This window comes from Xyrauchen texanus, chromosome 45 (genome assembly GCF_025860055.1).
Source record: "Xyrauchen texanus isolate HMW12.3.18 chromosome 45, RBS_HiC_50CHRs, whole genome shotgun sequence".
Lineage (NCBI taxonomy): Eukaryota > Metazoa > Chordata > Actinopteri > Cypriniformes > Catostomidae > Xyrauchen > Xyrauchen texanus.
In genome coordinates this window covers 3,045,558-3,060,532 of record NC_068320.1, presented here as the reverse complement: position 1 = coordinate 3,060,532, position 14,975 = coordinate 3,045,558, and the positions used below count along the sequence as shown (strand labels likewise).

Below are 14,975 nucleotides of genomic sequence, written 5' to 3'. Positions count from 1 at the left end.
GTCCTGGAGCGGCGGCAGATTGCAGCCAATCACTTTCTCTGCAGACCGGATGACACGCTGCAGTCTGCCCTTGTCCTTGGCAGTAGTAACAGCGTACCAGATAGTGATGGAGGATGTGAGGATGGACTCGATGATGGCTGTGTAGAAGTGCACCATCATTGTCTTTGGCAGGTTGAATTTCTGCCGCAGGAAGTACATCCTCTGTTGTGCTTTCTTGATGAGGGAGCTGATGTTCAGCTGGAGCTGTTGGAAGGTGTCGTGGGGGATGGTTTCAGGACTGTCCCTTTGTTGGGAGGTGTCATGGGGAACGGTTACAGGACTATCCCTTTGTCTTTCAAAGCGGCAGTAGAACTCGTTCAGGTCGTTGGCTAGGCGTCGGTCGTTGATGCCTGGGAGGCTTTAGGCTTGTAGTTGGTGATTTGCCTGAGCCCTTTCCAGACAGACGCAGAGTCGTTGGCTGAGAGCTGGTGTTGGAGCTTCTCAGAGTACTGTCATTTAGCCTCTTTCACTGCCTTGCTAAACTTGTACTTCGCCTCTTTAAATCTGTCTTTGTCCCTACTCCTGAAGGCCTCTTCCTTATCAAACTTTAACCTTCTGAGTTTGGTTGTAAACCAGGGTTTGTCATTGTTGTAACTCATCCAGACTGTTTGTAGCAGTCCTGAACACGTCCCAGTCAGTAGAGTCAAAACATGTCTGGAGATCCTCCACAGCCTCAGTGGTCCACTTCCTTGATGTCCTCACTACAGGTTTGCAGAGCTTTAGTTTCTACCTGTACGCAGGAATCAGGTGGACCATGACGTGGTCAGAGTGTCCCACTGCAGCACGGGGGATGGCATGATAAGCATTCCTGACTGTGGTGTAACAGTGATCCTCTCTGGTTGGGTCTTTAATAAACTGACTGAATTTAGGGAGTTCATGAGTGAGGTTTCCTTTGTTAAAGTCACCAAGGACAATAACTAAAAAGTCCAGGTCGGTCCGCTCCACACAAAGTATCTGGTCGGCGAGCATGCGCTGTGCGACCTGCACGTTGGCCCGCGGTGGGATGTAAACACAGACCAGAATGAATGAAGCAAACTCACGGGGTGAATAAAAAGGCTTACAGTTTATTATGAAAGATCCCAGGTCAGGAGAACAGTGCTGCTGGATCACTGTCACATCGTTGCACCAACCGCTGTTGATGTAAAAACAGATTCCTCCATCTTTAGTTTTGCCGGAAAATTCTGTGTCTCTGTCCACTCTGTACATTTGGAAGCCTGTCAGCTGCAGCGCAGAGTCTGGTATTAATCTACAAAGCCACGTCTCCGTGAAGCACAAAACAGTAGATGAAGATAAGTCCCTGTTTTTCCCCAACAGCAGTTGTAATTCCTCCAGTTTGTTGGGCAGTGAACGCACGTTAGAGAGAAATATTCCCAGGAACGGTGTGCGTAATCCTCGCTGGCGAAGACGCACAAGTGCACCAGCCCATTTCCCTCTCCTTCGGGAGCAAAGGTGAGCGCACCTTTGACCAGAATATCCAAAATTTCCAGTGTAGGGAGAAGAAAAGTAGGAAATAAGTCCTCTGGTGTTGTTCCGCTGATGTTCACGTGCTCGTCTCTGGTGAAAGAGCTCCAGGGACGTCACAAAAAACAGAGTTAAAACACAAAACAAAACAACGTGCACACACACACCGATGCGGCCGTCTGTGGCACCATCTTTGTGAACAGAGACTACAATTGTACAGAGTGGTTATCTGAGTTACAGTAGACTTTGTCTAGTTCAAACCAGTATGGCCATTCTCTGTTGACCTCTCTCATCAACAAGGCATTTCCATCCACATAACTGCAGCTCACAACAAGTTTTGTTTTTAGCACCATTCTGGAGACTGTTGTGTGTGAAAATCCCATCTGGCACCAATAAACATGCCACGGTCCAAATCACTGAGATCACATTTTCCCCCATTCTAATGGTTGAAGTGAACATTAACTAAAGCTCCTGACCTGTATCTGCATGATTTTATACACTGCACTGCTGCCACATGATTGACTGATTAGATAATCACATGGATGATTGTTGGTGCCAGACAGGCTGGTTTGAGTATTTCTGTAGCTGTTGATCTGCTGGGATTTTCACACACAACAGTCTCCAGAATTTACTCAGAATGGTGCTAAAAGCATCCAGTGAGCGGCAGTTCTGTGGACTGAAATGTCTTGTTGATGAGAGAGGTCAACAGAGAATGGCCAGACTGGTTTGAACTAGTCTGGCCATTCTACTGTAACTCAGATAATGTTGTTGCTGATCGGTCTGTATGTATACATATATACATATATATATAAATCCATAAATTTTTTTATGTACTGATTCATTGATCCATTGATTACTTGTTCCATTGTTTCTTTGATCTGCTGAATCATTGATCCATTGATTCACCTATCTGTTGATATGTTGATTAATTTACCTGATGATTCATTGATCCATTCATATATTGACCTGTTTATTAGTTAGTCTACTGATCAATTGAACCATTTATTAATTGTTACATTGATTTGTTAATCCACTTCCATATATTATATATCCATCAATTTTTTTTTGTTTACCGATTCATGGATCCATTGATTAATTGTTCCACTGATTCCTCCATACACTGAATCATTGATCCGTTGATTCACTGATCTGTTGATCCATTTAATAATTTATCTGATGATTCATTGATCCATTTTTTATATCCATAATTCTTTTTATTTGCCTACTGATTTATTGATCCATTATATATTGATCCATCTATTTTCTATCTCCTGAGTCACTGATTCATTGATTAATCTGTTGTTCCATTGATTAATTTTTTTGTTGAATCATTGATCCATTTTTAATTAGTCTACTGTTTCATGGATCTATTCATTAATTGTTCCAACAATTCTTTCATCCACTGAATCATAGATCAATTCTTTCACAGATTTTATGATCCGTTGACTCACTTATCTGTTCATTCAATTATCCATTTATATATCATTCCATTTGTTAATCAGTCCAATGATTCATTGATCCATGTATTAGTTGTTCCAATGTATCATTGGTCTATTGATTCACCGAACTGTTGATCCGTTAATTCACTTATCCGTTGATTCATTAATCAATTTATTATATACCGATCCGTTTTTTAATTAGTCTGTTGATCAGTTGATTTATTTATCTGTTGGGTTATTTATATATTTATTGGGTTATTAATTGGCATACTGATTTATTGATTGATTGTCCATTGATTCATTCATCTACTGAATAATTGATAAATTTATCCTATGTTCTATTCATTCGTTGAATACATACATTGAATACATAAAATCCTTGATAAGAATTCCTGCTGTGGGAGTGTATGTAGGCTGCACCTGTAGTTCTGAACTCTGATTGATTTATGCAGAACTCCAGTAATTTTCGTATTTGTACAGTATGTTAGTGTGATTTATATCATTGATTTAAATGGATAGTTCACACAAATGTAAATATTGTAAATATTCTTTCATCATTTACAAACCCTCATGCCATCCCAGATGTGAATGAAACACAAACATAGATTTTTAGAAGAATAACTCCGCTCTGTAGGTTCATACAATGCAAGTGAATGGTGGCCAGAAATTATATATACTCCAGTGATTAAATCCATATATTCAGAAGCGATATGATGGATGTGAGTGAGAAACAGATCAGTGTTTAAGTTGTTTTTGCTATAAAGTCTATAAAAAAAAAGAAGAGTTTTGTAGTAAAAAGGACATAATATTGATCTGTTTCTCACCCACACCTATCATATCACTTCTGAAGATATAGATTTAACCACTGGAGTTGTATGGATTAACCACTGGAGTCATATGGACTTTCATGCTGCCCTTACATGCTTTTTGGACCTACAAAGTCCTAGCCACTTGCATTGTATGGACCTATAGAGCTGAGATATTCTTCTAAAAATCTTACTTTGTGTTCAGCAGAAGGAAGAAAGCCATACACATCTGGGATGGCACGAGGGTGAATAAATGAGAGATTTTTCATTTTTGGGTGAACTATCCCTTTATCATGAATGGACCGAATACACTATCTGTCTCACATATATCAATGTCCGTTTGCCGTTGAGTCATGATGTGGTGTTCAGTTAGAAGTGAATCAGGAAATGTAAGTGATGGTTAGTCATGCAGAGGTGTGGGCAGTATCTGTGGGTTATGTGTGTGGACACATTAAGTTTTAACTTGTGACTAGAGACTTTATCAGCTCTCACACCATTAAAATCAAAATAACAGCCAGATATGATTGAACATTTCACAATAATAATAATAATAATAATAATAATAATAATAACTGAGAGGTAATCCCTGATCTAATGCATCAGGAAACATTGCATGGTTGTGTGCTTATGAGTTTTAATTTCAAATATACTGTGTCACTATTGCATCATGAAAGGTGTTACAAGAAAGAATAGCAAAATTGTGATTTTCAAACAGGTTTCCTGAACACTCGGCATGTCTTCCATTGGTTTCGACAAACAGATAGTCTCACTCCAAACTCATACCATTATTTGAACCAATGTTGCTGTGCTGCCAGGGTCATTACACATTGCTTTTTAAAGTAATCAATAATTCAGCTGGGTTCCTAAACTTCAAAACTCATTGCATGTGAACAATCTGGAACACATTACAAAAGCCATTTATTCTGTACAAATTGTGCAATATTTGAAACCCCAGATAATGATGAATTATTTAAAACCTGTTTACAAAAGAAGTGACATGGCCAAATATTTAATCGTAAGCTCTATGGGGAAAATCCATACATGGCACTCATCTAATTATTATTATTCGTTATTTTATTTTTGCATTCAATTTATTTCATTATATTGTGGTATCTTAATATTGTAAAAATAATAATTCTATTTATAAATTCCTTCCCTGCCTTTCATTTAGTTGGATGATTTTATTAATAGTTCCATTCTCACTTGTTCCTGCTTGAACTTTAATTAGGTGTAACCTGCGCTCTCTCTCATGTCATGAGGGCAAGAGATGAAAGGAAAGCAGAGCGGATGTTTCTAGACATCTAGGTGCTACTATTGTTAATGCTGTTTAATTGGGAGATGTTTAATAAAGATGTTTGAATGACACCACATCTTGTAACTTGCGTTATTACTGAGATGCCAATGTCTGGCGGAGACTGCGAAGCTGCTGCCATGAACGATAATAAAGACAGTTTCATCTCGCGCTGTTTTCCCGTTGCTTTGTCATGTCTGAAACACCACGTTAACCATACAGTACACAAACTTCATATTCGCCATACCTCTCCCACTTCCTCGTTCTTAACCGCTGTATCACGTTTGTTGTCTTACAGCAGTGTCATGGAATCACGGAGTGTTGGGAATACTGGAACGGTGTTGTGGTCTTAAAGGAGCTGCGCGTCTTTTGCGACATGGGCGATCGGCGTATGCAATCAGCAAAATTACCGATCAGCGATTGAGTCATAGGACATGAATATTTGCTGATACCGATCAGTGGCCGAACGATCGGAGCATCCCTAATCCTGTCTTTCCATTTTGCGTTTTTCATTCATTATAACAGTTTCAGGCTGTTAATTATTCATTAAAATGTCTTAAAATGTAATTAAATTAAATGGAATTAAACTCATATTTCTCCGGCAGGTTGGCAGAGTAACACCGGTGTTCTCTCAGTGTTAGTTCTACCTGTAAAGTTCGGTCATTTTAAGCCCTAAAACTTTGTTCTACTTTTTTGTTTCCGCAGGACTGCCATACACAATGTTAAGGTAAAGCCTAAAGCTGCGTTTTTGAACATGCTAAAGAGGCTGGACAAAATACGATTCCGTGGTCCAAAGCGAGATGATTTCATGGATCTACCCGAATCCCCCACAGGCTCGGACACTGAATGTAGTGATGACATGCTGGTGAGACCTCGACCTTCAATACGAGACAATGATGAGCAAAGAGATCCTGTAAGTCATTGCCAACTCTTCATATTTAATTTGACTACTATGTTAATTCATATTGGTCAGGTACAAAGGAGTCAGCTGAACACCTTTGACGTAACGAATACTTGGAAGTACATTTATATATTTATATGGTATAGCCATTATTTACATTTTCAGTAATTAAAAATTAATTTTCATTGAAGTAAAAAAGCCAGGGCTGTAGCAAACAAAATAACCTGGTGTGAGGGGACATGCCCAAGGTGGCACAGCTGTCACATATTGCTTTTCAGGACTACAGAGCAAACAATGTCAGGTTAAAGAAGGTCATTTAAAAACATGATTGTGTTGCTGATAATAAAAGTAATTATGTTATGTCATGACATTGAATGGAGAGTAGCGTGTAATTTACTTCAGCATGAAAAAGTGCAATATTCTCACCATCATTTGCATGAGAGCACACACTCTCTCTCTCTCTCTCTCTCTCTCTCTCTCTCACACACACACACATACGCACACATACTCAACACATGCAGGGAAAGAGTGAAGCCATAGACACAAGGTTGTAAAAGGAAAATGTAGGTGCTTGGTTTAATTTCTTGTTTTTTTATTTGTAAAATGACAGACGACAGACTTTGGAAGGTTCACTCAGTAATTTTTTTCCTCTTTGAATTGTATGTGAAACATATGTATAAAATCATGAGCTCTTATGTGAGGTGAAGAGTTCAGTCATATCAGTAACCTAATAAAAGCTCTTTTATTCTACAGAGGCACCTCATGGGGGCAGTCATGTTAGCATCACATGAACAGCTGAATATCCATCCATCCATCCATCTTCAACCGCTTATCCGAAGTCGGGTCGCGGGGGCAGCTGCTCCAGCAGGGGGCCCCAAACTTCCCTATCCCGAGCCACATTAACCAGCTCTGACTGTGCGACCCCGAGGTGTTCCCAGGCCAGTGTGGAGATGTAATCTCTCCACCTAGTCCTGGGTCTTCCCCGAGGCCTCCTCCCAGCTGGACGTGCCTGAAACACCTCCCTAGGGAGGCGGCCAGGGGGCAGCCTTACCAGATGCCCAAACCACCTCAACTGACTCCTTTCAACGCAAAGGAGCAGCGGCTCTACTCCGAGCTCCTCACGGATGACTGAGCTCCTCACCCTATCTCTAAGGGAGAAGCCCGCCACCCTTCTGAGGAAGCCCATTTCGGCCGCTTGTACTCGCGACCTAGTTCTTTCGGTCATGACCCAACCTTCTTGACCATAGGTGAGGGTAGGAACAAAAATTGACCGGTAGATCAATCAATCAATCAATTGAGCCTCTCTGGGAACCAGCACCTTATCGTGGTGGAGAGGTTTGTGTGCCCTTATGATCCTGAGGGTTGTGTTGTCTGGAGCCATGTGCTCCTGGTAGGGTCTCCCAAGGCAAAGTGGTCTCAGGTGAGGGGCCAGACTAAGAATGGTTCAAAATGACTCATGGATAAAACGGCAAGAGGAGGAGTTACCCTGCCCGGAGGAAGCCCGGGGCCCCTGTCTGGAGCCAGGCCCAGATGGAGGGCTCGTCGGCGAGCGCCTGGTGGCCGGGCTTGTCACGGAGCCCGGCCGGGCACAGCCCGAAGAAGCAGCGTGGAACCCCCCTCTACATCCCTTGGGCCCACCACCCATTGGAGGAACCGCAGGAGTCGGGTGCGCTGCCATATGGGCGGCAGTGAAGGCCGTGGGCCTCGATGGACCAGACCCGGGCAGCAAAGGCTTGCTCTGGGGACGTGGAATGTTACCTCAGTGGGGGGGAAGGAGCCGGAACTAGTGAGGGAGGTGGAGCGTTACCAGTTGGATCTGGTGGGGCTTACATCAACGCACAGTTTTGGCTCTGGATCCGTACTCCTGGATAGGGGATGGACTCTATTCTTCTCTGGAGTTTCCCAGGGTGTGAGGCGATGGGCGGGTGTGGGGATACTCACGAGTCCCCGGCTGAGCGCCACTACGTTGGAGTTTACCCCAGTGGACGAGAGGGTCACCTCCCTATGCCTACGGGTTGTGGGGGGGAAATCTCTGACTGTTGTCTGTGCATATGCACCGAACAGCAGTTCAGAGTATTCGGCCTTCTTGGAGACCCTGAATGGAATAGGGCCATTCAGGGTCTGAATAGGGCCCCAGTAGGGGACTCCATAGTGATGCTGGGTGACTTCAACGCACACGTGGGAAATGACAGGGACACCTGGAAAGGCGTGATTGGGAGGAACGGCCTCCCTGATCTGAACTCAAGTGGATGTTTGTTATTGGATTTCTGTGCTAGTGATGGATTATCTATAAAAAACACCATGTTCGAACATAAGGATGCTCATAAGTGTACGTGGTACCAGAGCACCCTAGGCCGAAGGTCGATGATCGATTTTGTAATCGTGTCGTCGGATCTGAGGATATATGTTATGGACACTCGGGTAAAGAGAGGGGCAGAGCTGTCAACCGATCACCATCTGGTGGTGAGTTGGGTCAGGGGGTGGGGAAAGACTCTGGACAGACCTGGGAAGCCCAAGCGAGTAGTGCGGGTGAACTGGGAACGTTTGGAGGAGGTCCCTGTCCGCGAGATCTTCAAATCACACCTCCGGCGGAGCTTTTCAGGCATCCCTGTGGAGGTTGGGGACATTGAACCGGAGTGGGCAATGTTCAAAGCTTCCATTGCCGAAGCCGCGGTGGAGAGCTGCGGCCTCAAGGTTTTAGGTGCCGCAAGGGGTGGTAACCCTCGAACACCGTGGTGGACACTGGTGGTCAGGGAAGCCGTCCGACTGAAGAAAGAGGCCTTCCGGGATTTGTTACATTTATTTACATTTATTCATTTGGCAGACGCTTTTATCCAAAGCGACTTACAAAAGAGGAAGAACATCAGCGAATCATCTTAGGGAGACAGTGGTACAAAAAAAGTGCCATATTACAAAGTTTCACTATCATCATAATAGTATACAAAACAGATTTAAGTGCAACAAGAAATGTAAATATATATATATTTTTTTTTTTTTTTTTTTTTTTTTTTATTGACCGGTTAAGTGCTTTTGGAAAAGATGTGTTTTTAGCCGTTTTTGAAGATAGAGAGTGAGTTAGCTTCCGGATTGAGTTGGGAAGGTCATTCCACCACCGTGGTATGATGAAACTGAAAGTCCGGGAAAGTGTTTTGGTGCCTCTTTGTTTTGGTACGACAAGGCGACGTTCCTTAGCCGACCGCAGGCTTCTGGTGGGAACGTAGCTCTGCATAAATGTTTTAAGGTATGCTGGAGCAGACCCAGTGACTGTTTTATATGCCAGCATCAGGGCCTTGAATTTAAAACGGGCATGAACCGGCAGCCAGTGGAGAGAGACAAAGAGTGGTGTAACATGTGCTCTCTTAGGTTCATTAAAGACCAGACGTGCTGCTGCATTCTGGATCATTTGGAGAGGTCTAATAGCACATGCAGGAAGGCCTGCAATGAGAGCGTTACAGTAGTCCAGTCTAGTTATGACAAGGGACTGAACGAGCAGTTGTGTGGCATGTACAGAGAGGAAGGGTCTTATCTTCCTGATATTGTAGAGTGTAAATCTACAAGATCTTGCAGTTTTTGAAATGTGGTCTGTGAAATTTAGCTCATCATCAATGGTTACCCCTAGATTTCTGACCGTTTTGGAAGGCGAAACTGTAGTTGGACCCAGCTGCACGGTGATGTTGTGTTCAACAGCCGGGTTGGCTGGAAAGACAAGGAGTTCGGTCTTGGCAGGGTTGAGTTGAAGGTGGTGTTCCTTCATCCAGGCCGAGATGTCTGCCAGACAGGCAGCGATTCGAACGGTCACTGTGGTGTCGTTGGGCTGGAAAGACAAGTAGAGTTGCGTGTCATCAGCGTAGCAGTGGTAAGAGAAACCATGTGACTGGATGATGGGTCCCAGTGATGTTGTGTATATGGAGAAGAGAAGTGGCCCAAGCACTGATCCCTGAGGTACCCCAGTAAGTAACTTGTGTGGCTTGGATACTTCCCTCTCCATGCTACCTCAAAGGACCTTTCTGAGAGATAAGAGTTGAACCAGTCAAGCACAGTTCCAGTGATACCCAGTTTAGAGAGGGTGGAGAGTAGGATCTGATGGTTGACTGTGTCAAAGGCAGCAGAAAGGTCCAGCAAAATCAGAACAGATGATCTCGATTCAGCTCTCGCCTGTCTCAGCGACTCGATGACAGACAGCAGGGCAGTCTCAGTGGAGTGTCCACTTTTGAAGCCCGACTGATTGTCATCCAGCAGCTTGTTCTGTGAGAGATAGGCGGAGATCTGATTGAAAACTGCCCTTTCAAGTGTTTTTGCCATGAATTGTTGTCCCGGAGGTCTCCGGAGGCAGTTGCAAGGTACCGACAGGCCCAAAGGGCTGCGGCCTCGGCCGTGAGGGAGGCAAAGCAGTGGGAGTGGGAAAAGTTCGGAGAAGCCATGGAGAAGGACTTTTGGTCCGCACCAAAGTGCTTCTGGAAAACCGTCCGCAACGGGGAACCATTCAAGCTGTATACAGCAAAGATGGGACGCTGTTGACCTCAACCGAGGAGGTTATTGGGCGGTGGAAGGAACACTTTGAAGAACTCCTAAATCCCAACACGCCCTCTATGGTAGAGGCAGAGCCGGAGGATGATGGGGATCAGATTCTATTTCCCTTGGGGAGGTCACTGAGGTAGTCAAACAACTCCGCGAGTGGCAAAGCCCCGGGATTGATGAGATCCGACCAGAAATGCTGAAAGCTCTGGATGTGGAGGGGGTGTCATGGATGACACGCCTCTTCAACATTGCGTGGAAATCTGGGACAGTGCGTAAGGAGTGGCAGAACGGGGTGGTGGTTCCCCTCTTCCAAAAGGGGGATCAGAGAGTGTGTGCCAACTACAGGGGTATCACACTTCTCAGCCTCCCTGGTAAAGTTTACTCCAAGGTGCTGGAGAGGAGGGTTCGGCCGACTGTCGAACCTCAGATTGAAGAGGAACAATGTGGTTTTCGTCCTGGCCGTGGAACGACGGACCAGATCTTTACTCTCGCAAGGATCCTGGAGGGGGCCTGGGAGTATGCCCATCCGGTCTACATGTGTTTTGTGGATCTGGAGAAGGCGTATGACCGGGTCCCCCGGAGAGACTGTGGGAGGTGCTGCGGAGTACGGGGTGGGGGGTCCCTTCTTAGGGCTGATCCAATCCCTGTACGTCCAAAGCGAGGGCTGTGTCCGGTCCTCGGCACAAAGTCGAGTTCATTCCATGTGGGGTTGGTCTCCGCCAAGGCTGCGCTTTGTCACCAATCCTGTTTGTGATATTCATGGACAGGATATCGAGGCGTAGTCGGGTGGGGAAGGTGTGCGGTTCGGTGGGCTGGGGATCTCATCGCTGCTTTTTGCAGATGATGTTGTCTTCATGTCATCATCGGTCCGTGACCTTCAGCTCTCACTGGATCGCTTGGCAGTCGAGTGTGAAGCAGCTGGGATGAGGATTAGCACCTCTAAATCTGAGGCCATGGTTCTCAGCAGGAAACCGATGGAGTGCGTACTCCAGGTAGGGAATGAAGTTTTGCCCCAAGTGAAGGAGTTCAAGTACCTCGGGGTCTTGTTCACGAGTGAGGGGACAATGGAGCGGGAGGTTGGCCGGAGAGTCGGGGCAGCAGGGGCGGTATTGCACTCGCTCTATCGCACCGTTGTCACGAAAAGAGAGCTGAGCCGAAAGGCAAAGCTCTCGATCTACCGGTCAACAGCTGAATAATACTTGCTTAATTTCAGTAACTGCCCTTTTATTGGACACTTTCATTCATATTTAAATAGATTTTGGCCTACTGTGCATGGTGAAGTTCTATAATGGCATTAGTAACTGAAAAGTGCAGTACTGTGTTTGAATGATGCAGCATCCAGGTAACTAGGTGTCAGTGCAAGCCAACGTAAGCCACTTCGATATACTTCAAAATATTACTGAGTGCACATTTAAAATGATCTGTCAATGTTTTTATAATTCTGTTAATGAAGTTCCCTCAAGAACCTTCATTTGTGAAACCCTGTTCTATAGTTTAGCTGTATACAGTACATGTGTTATAGAAGTTCTGTTCCAAAACCTAGTGAGCAGCCTACCTAGACATTATTTTAAAGCATCTTAGGCATGGCTCTTAATACGAATGCTGTTCTACAAGGTTGGCATCAACGTTATGCTGCCCTCGAAAATAACTTGTTTTGTATGAATTTGAAGGCAGTATTGCACGTATCAAAACCAGATTAAACAGTTAAAGTCAGAGGTGTACATACACTGTAGCCAAATACATTTAAATGACAAGCTTTAACTCCCTGGCTGATATCTTGGGATGTTGTTTCTTTTTCCACATCATTTTCCTTCCCTCCTGCAGCAAAGCACCCCCACAACATGATGCTGCCACCCCCATGCTTCATGGTTGGGATGGTGTTCTTCGATTTGCAAGCCTCAACCTTTTTCCTTCAAACATAATGACGGTCATTATGGCCAAACAGTTCAATTTTTGTTTCATCAGACCAGAGGACATTTCTCCAAAACATAAGATCTTTGCACCCATGTGCACTTGCAAACAGAAGACTGGCTTTTTTTATGGTGGTTTTGGAGCAGTGGCATCTTTCTTGCTGAGCAGCCTTTCGGGTTATGTCGATATAGGACTTGTTTTACTCTGGATATAGATACTTGTATACCTGTTTCCTCCAGCATCTTCACAAGTATTTTGCTGTTGTTCTGGGATTGATTTGCATTTTTCGCACCAAACTACATTCACCTCTAGGAGACAGAATGCATCTCCTCCCTGAGTGGTATGATGGCTGCGTGGTCCCATGGTGTTTATAATTACGTACTATGCGTTTAAAATGGGTACTGCATTATAAATTCTACATTTTGGACCGTTGTCTGCCCCGCCCAAGACTCAAAGCTCATGTGGGTTGCCAGAATGTTTTAAAGGATTTCTGGGCTTTAAGCTGTCTTCATCTTCCAAAGTCATCTCCAATATTTATCCTTGTTTTTCTACGAATCTGGTCGTGGTGGTTTTTAGACTTTTTAGGTTAGGTGGAATCCAGTTCATTTGCTGGCTTCCATGGCTGCAGCATGCAGTGTTGTTTGCCTGCAAACTTGTTCAAATCTGGCACACCCAGCAGTGTCTAAATACTATTGGTGAGTGGGCAGTGGGCGGGATCACACAGGCCAAAACATAAACAGAAATTCTGGCCTGGAATGGAAACTTCAATGTAGAATATAATGGCTGTAGCATTGCTATCTGAGAAGCCAGTATTTCAACTTAGCATTTTTCCAAATTCTCCAATGACATATTATGGTGATTTTATTATTTAGTACAGTAAAAATATTACACATAGCACCTTTAACGCGTTAATTCTGTCGAAAGAAATATTGATTATAATAAACTTCTATTTTGTTTAATACTGGAAAGAATTAAAGGTTCAATTTTTTAAAAAAGTACTATTTTACCCAATATTTATTTATACTCAATGTATTTTTAGACTCATTAGATTATCACGCTGTTAGCTTAGCAACATGCTAAAGCCAACACGAGTTGAAAGAAATATACTTCCTATAAATATCCTCCTGTTTCATTCAATACTGAGAAGTATCAGTAAAAGTTCAATATTTAAATGGTAGATTTTACCCAATATTTGTCTGTTATGTATTTTTAGGCTCATTAGAGTATTACCAAAGTCCCTTTCAAGTCAGTCCATTTGGGTTATCTTGGGAACACTTCCATTCAGCTATTTACAAGCAGCATAAAAGTACAGCTAATATATATACTTAAATGGGGAAATCTTCAAAACTGTTGGTCAAGATTACGATCAAAGAACATTATTTAAATCAGCTGTAAAATCGGACAACAATTGTATGAAAAACTGTGCTGCTTTACCTCCGATCATGCTAAAAAAATTATATTTTTCAGGTTGGTACAACTAACACTGCAAGCCCTTTTTCAAGTTTACTGACAGGTGATGTCTGTATCTGAAAAGTGGTTGGCTCTTTTACCTGTAAGGCGGGGTGTAACGTATGACCTTGTCCTGTTTTTCTGTTTCCCCTTTGTCTTCCATTTTGATACTTTCGTCACTCCATAGTTTTCACTTTTGAACCTTCTGTACCTCCATAGTCTTGTTAGCCATCGTGTTCATTGTTCATTGTTCTCACCTGTCATCGTTAGTTTCTCATTGGTTTCTGTTCATCACCTTATCATGTTATTTTGAGTTCTGTTTGTTCATTGGTCCCTTCTTGTATTTATACCCAGCCTTTTCGTTCAGTCACTGTCGATCCTTGTTTGTTGTTATGAATGTTAGTTTATGTTGTAAGCCTGCTCTGTGATTCCTGCCCTTGTGCTCTGTTCATGTTTATTTCCCCATCGCGGGTGTTCCTTTGTGTTTGTTTAATTAATAAATATACTGCGTTTGGATCCTCAACCTTGTCTCCCTCGTTGTCCCTGCTAATTCGTAACAGAACGATCGACCACACATGGATCCAGCAGCCTATTCAGCCAATTATCGGCTCCTTAGCCTCAAGCAGGGGACCGCCCTTTGGAAGACCACATCCAGGACTTCCTTCCCTGGCAAGCGCCTCTGACTTCCCGAACCAATCCTGGTGAGCTTCTTCAGGGGCAATCTGAACGCCTCACTGAGGGAGCGGTTACCACCGGCAACGCACGAGTGGTCCCTCTGCAGCTTCATAGAGGTGACTTTGCGGGTCGGCGGATCGCCGTTAACCGTGGGCGTTGCTGAGGAGGACTTTACCTCACCACCCACAGGGGAGACCCTTCAGCCATCCCTGGCGCTCCCAGTCACACCAGCTCCACATGTCAGCGAGCAAACCCCCACGCCAGCCACTTCCCCAGAACCCACACGGTCAACCTCGTCTGCCCGGAGGAGGAGGAGAAGACGGGCTTCCGCCTCCCGGCCCACGCCTGCCCCGGTCTGTGAGCCAGACCCCTCGCCTGTCACCGTGAGCGAGCCAGAGCCTACGCATGTCACGGTGAGCGAGCCTGCGCCCACGCATGCCGCGGCCAACCAGCCAGAGCCTGATGCCTCAGACGTCAGTGAGCCA

At 44.3% G+C, this 14,975-nt stretch overlaps 1 protein-coding gene across 3 annotated transcripts in view; it reads left to right on the top strand.

Moving 5' to 3' along the window:
- Positions 1–14,975, top strand: part of LOC127637785 (GRAM domain-containing protein 4-like) — a 108,353-nt gene that overhangs the window by 3,679 nt on the left and 89,699 nt on the right. For 2 of the 3 annotated variants that reach the window (XM_052119057.1, XM_052119056.1), the window contains exon 2: positions 5,742–5,949. In XM_052119057.1, the coding sequence (XP_051975017.1) occupies positions 5,742–5,949 (208 nt within the window). The remainder of the gene's footprint in view (positions 1–5,741; positions 5,950–14,975) is intronic. The other variant, XM_052119058.1, reaches the window with a different exon arrangement.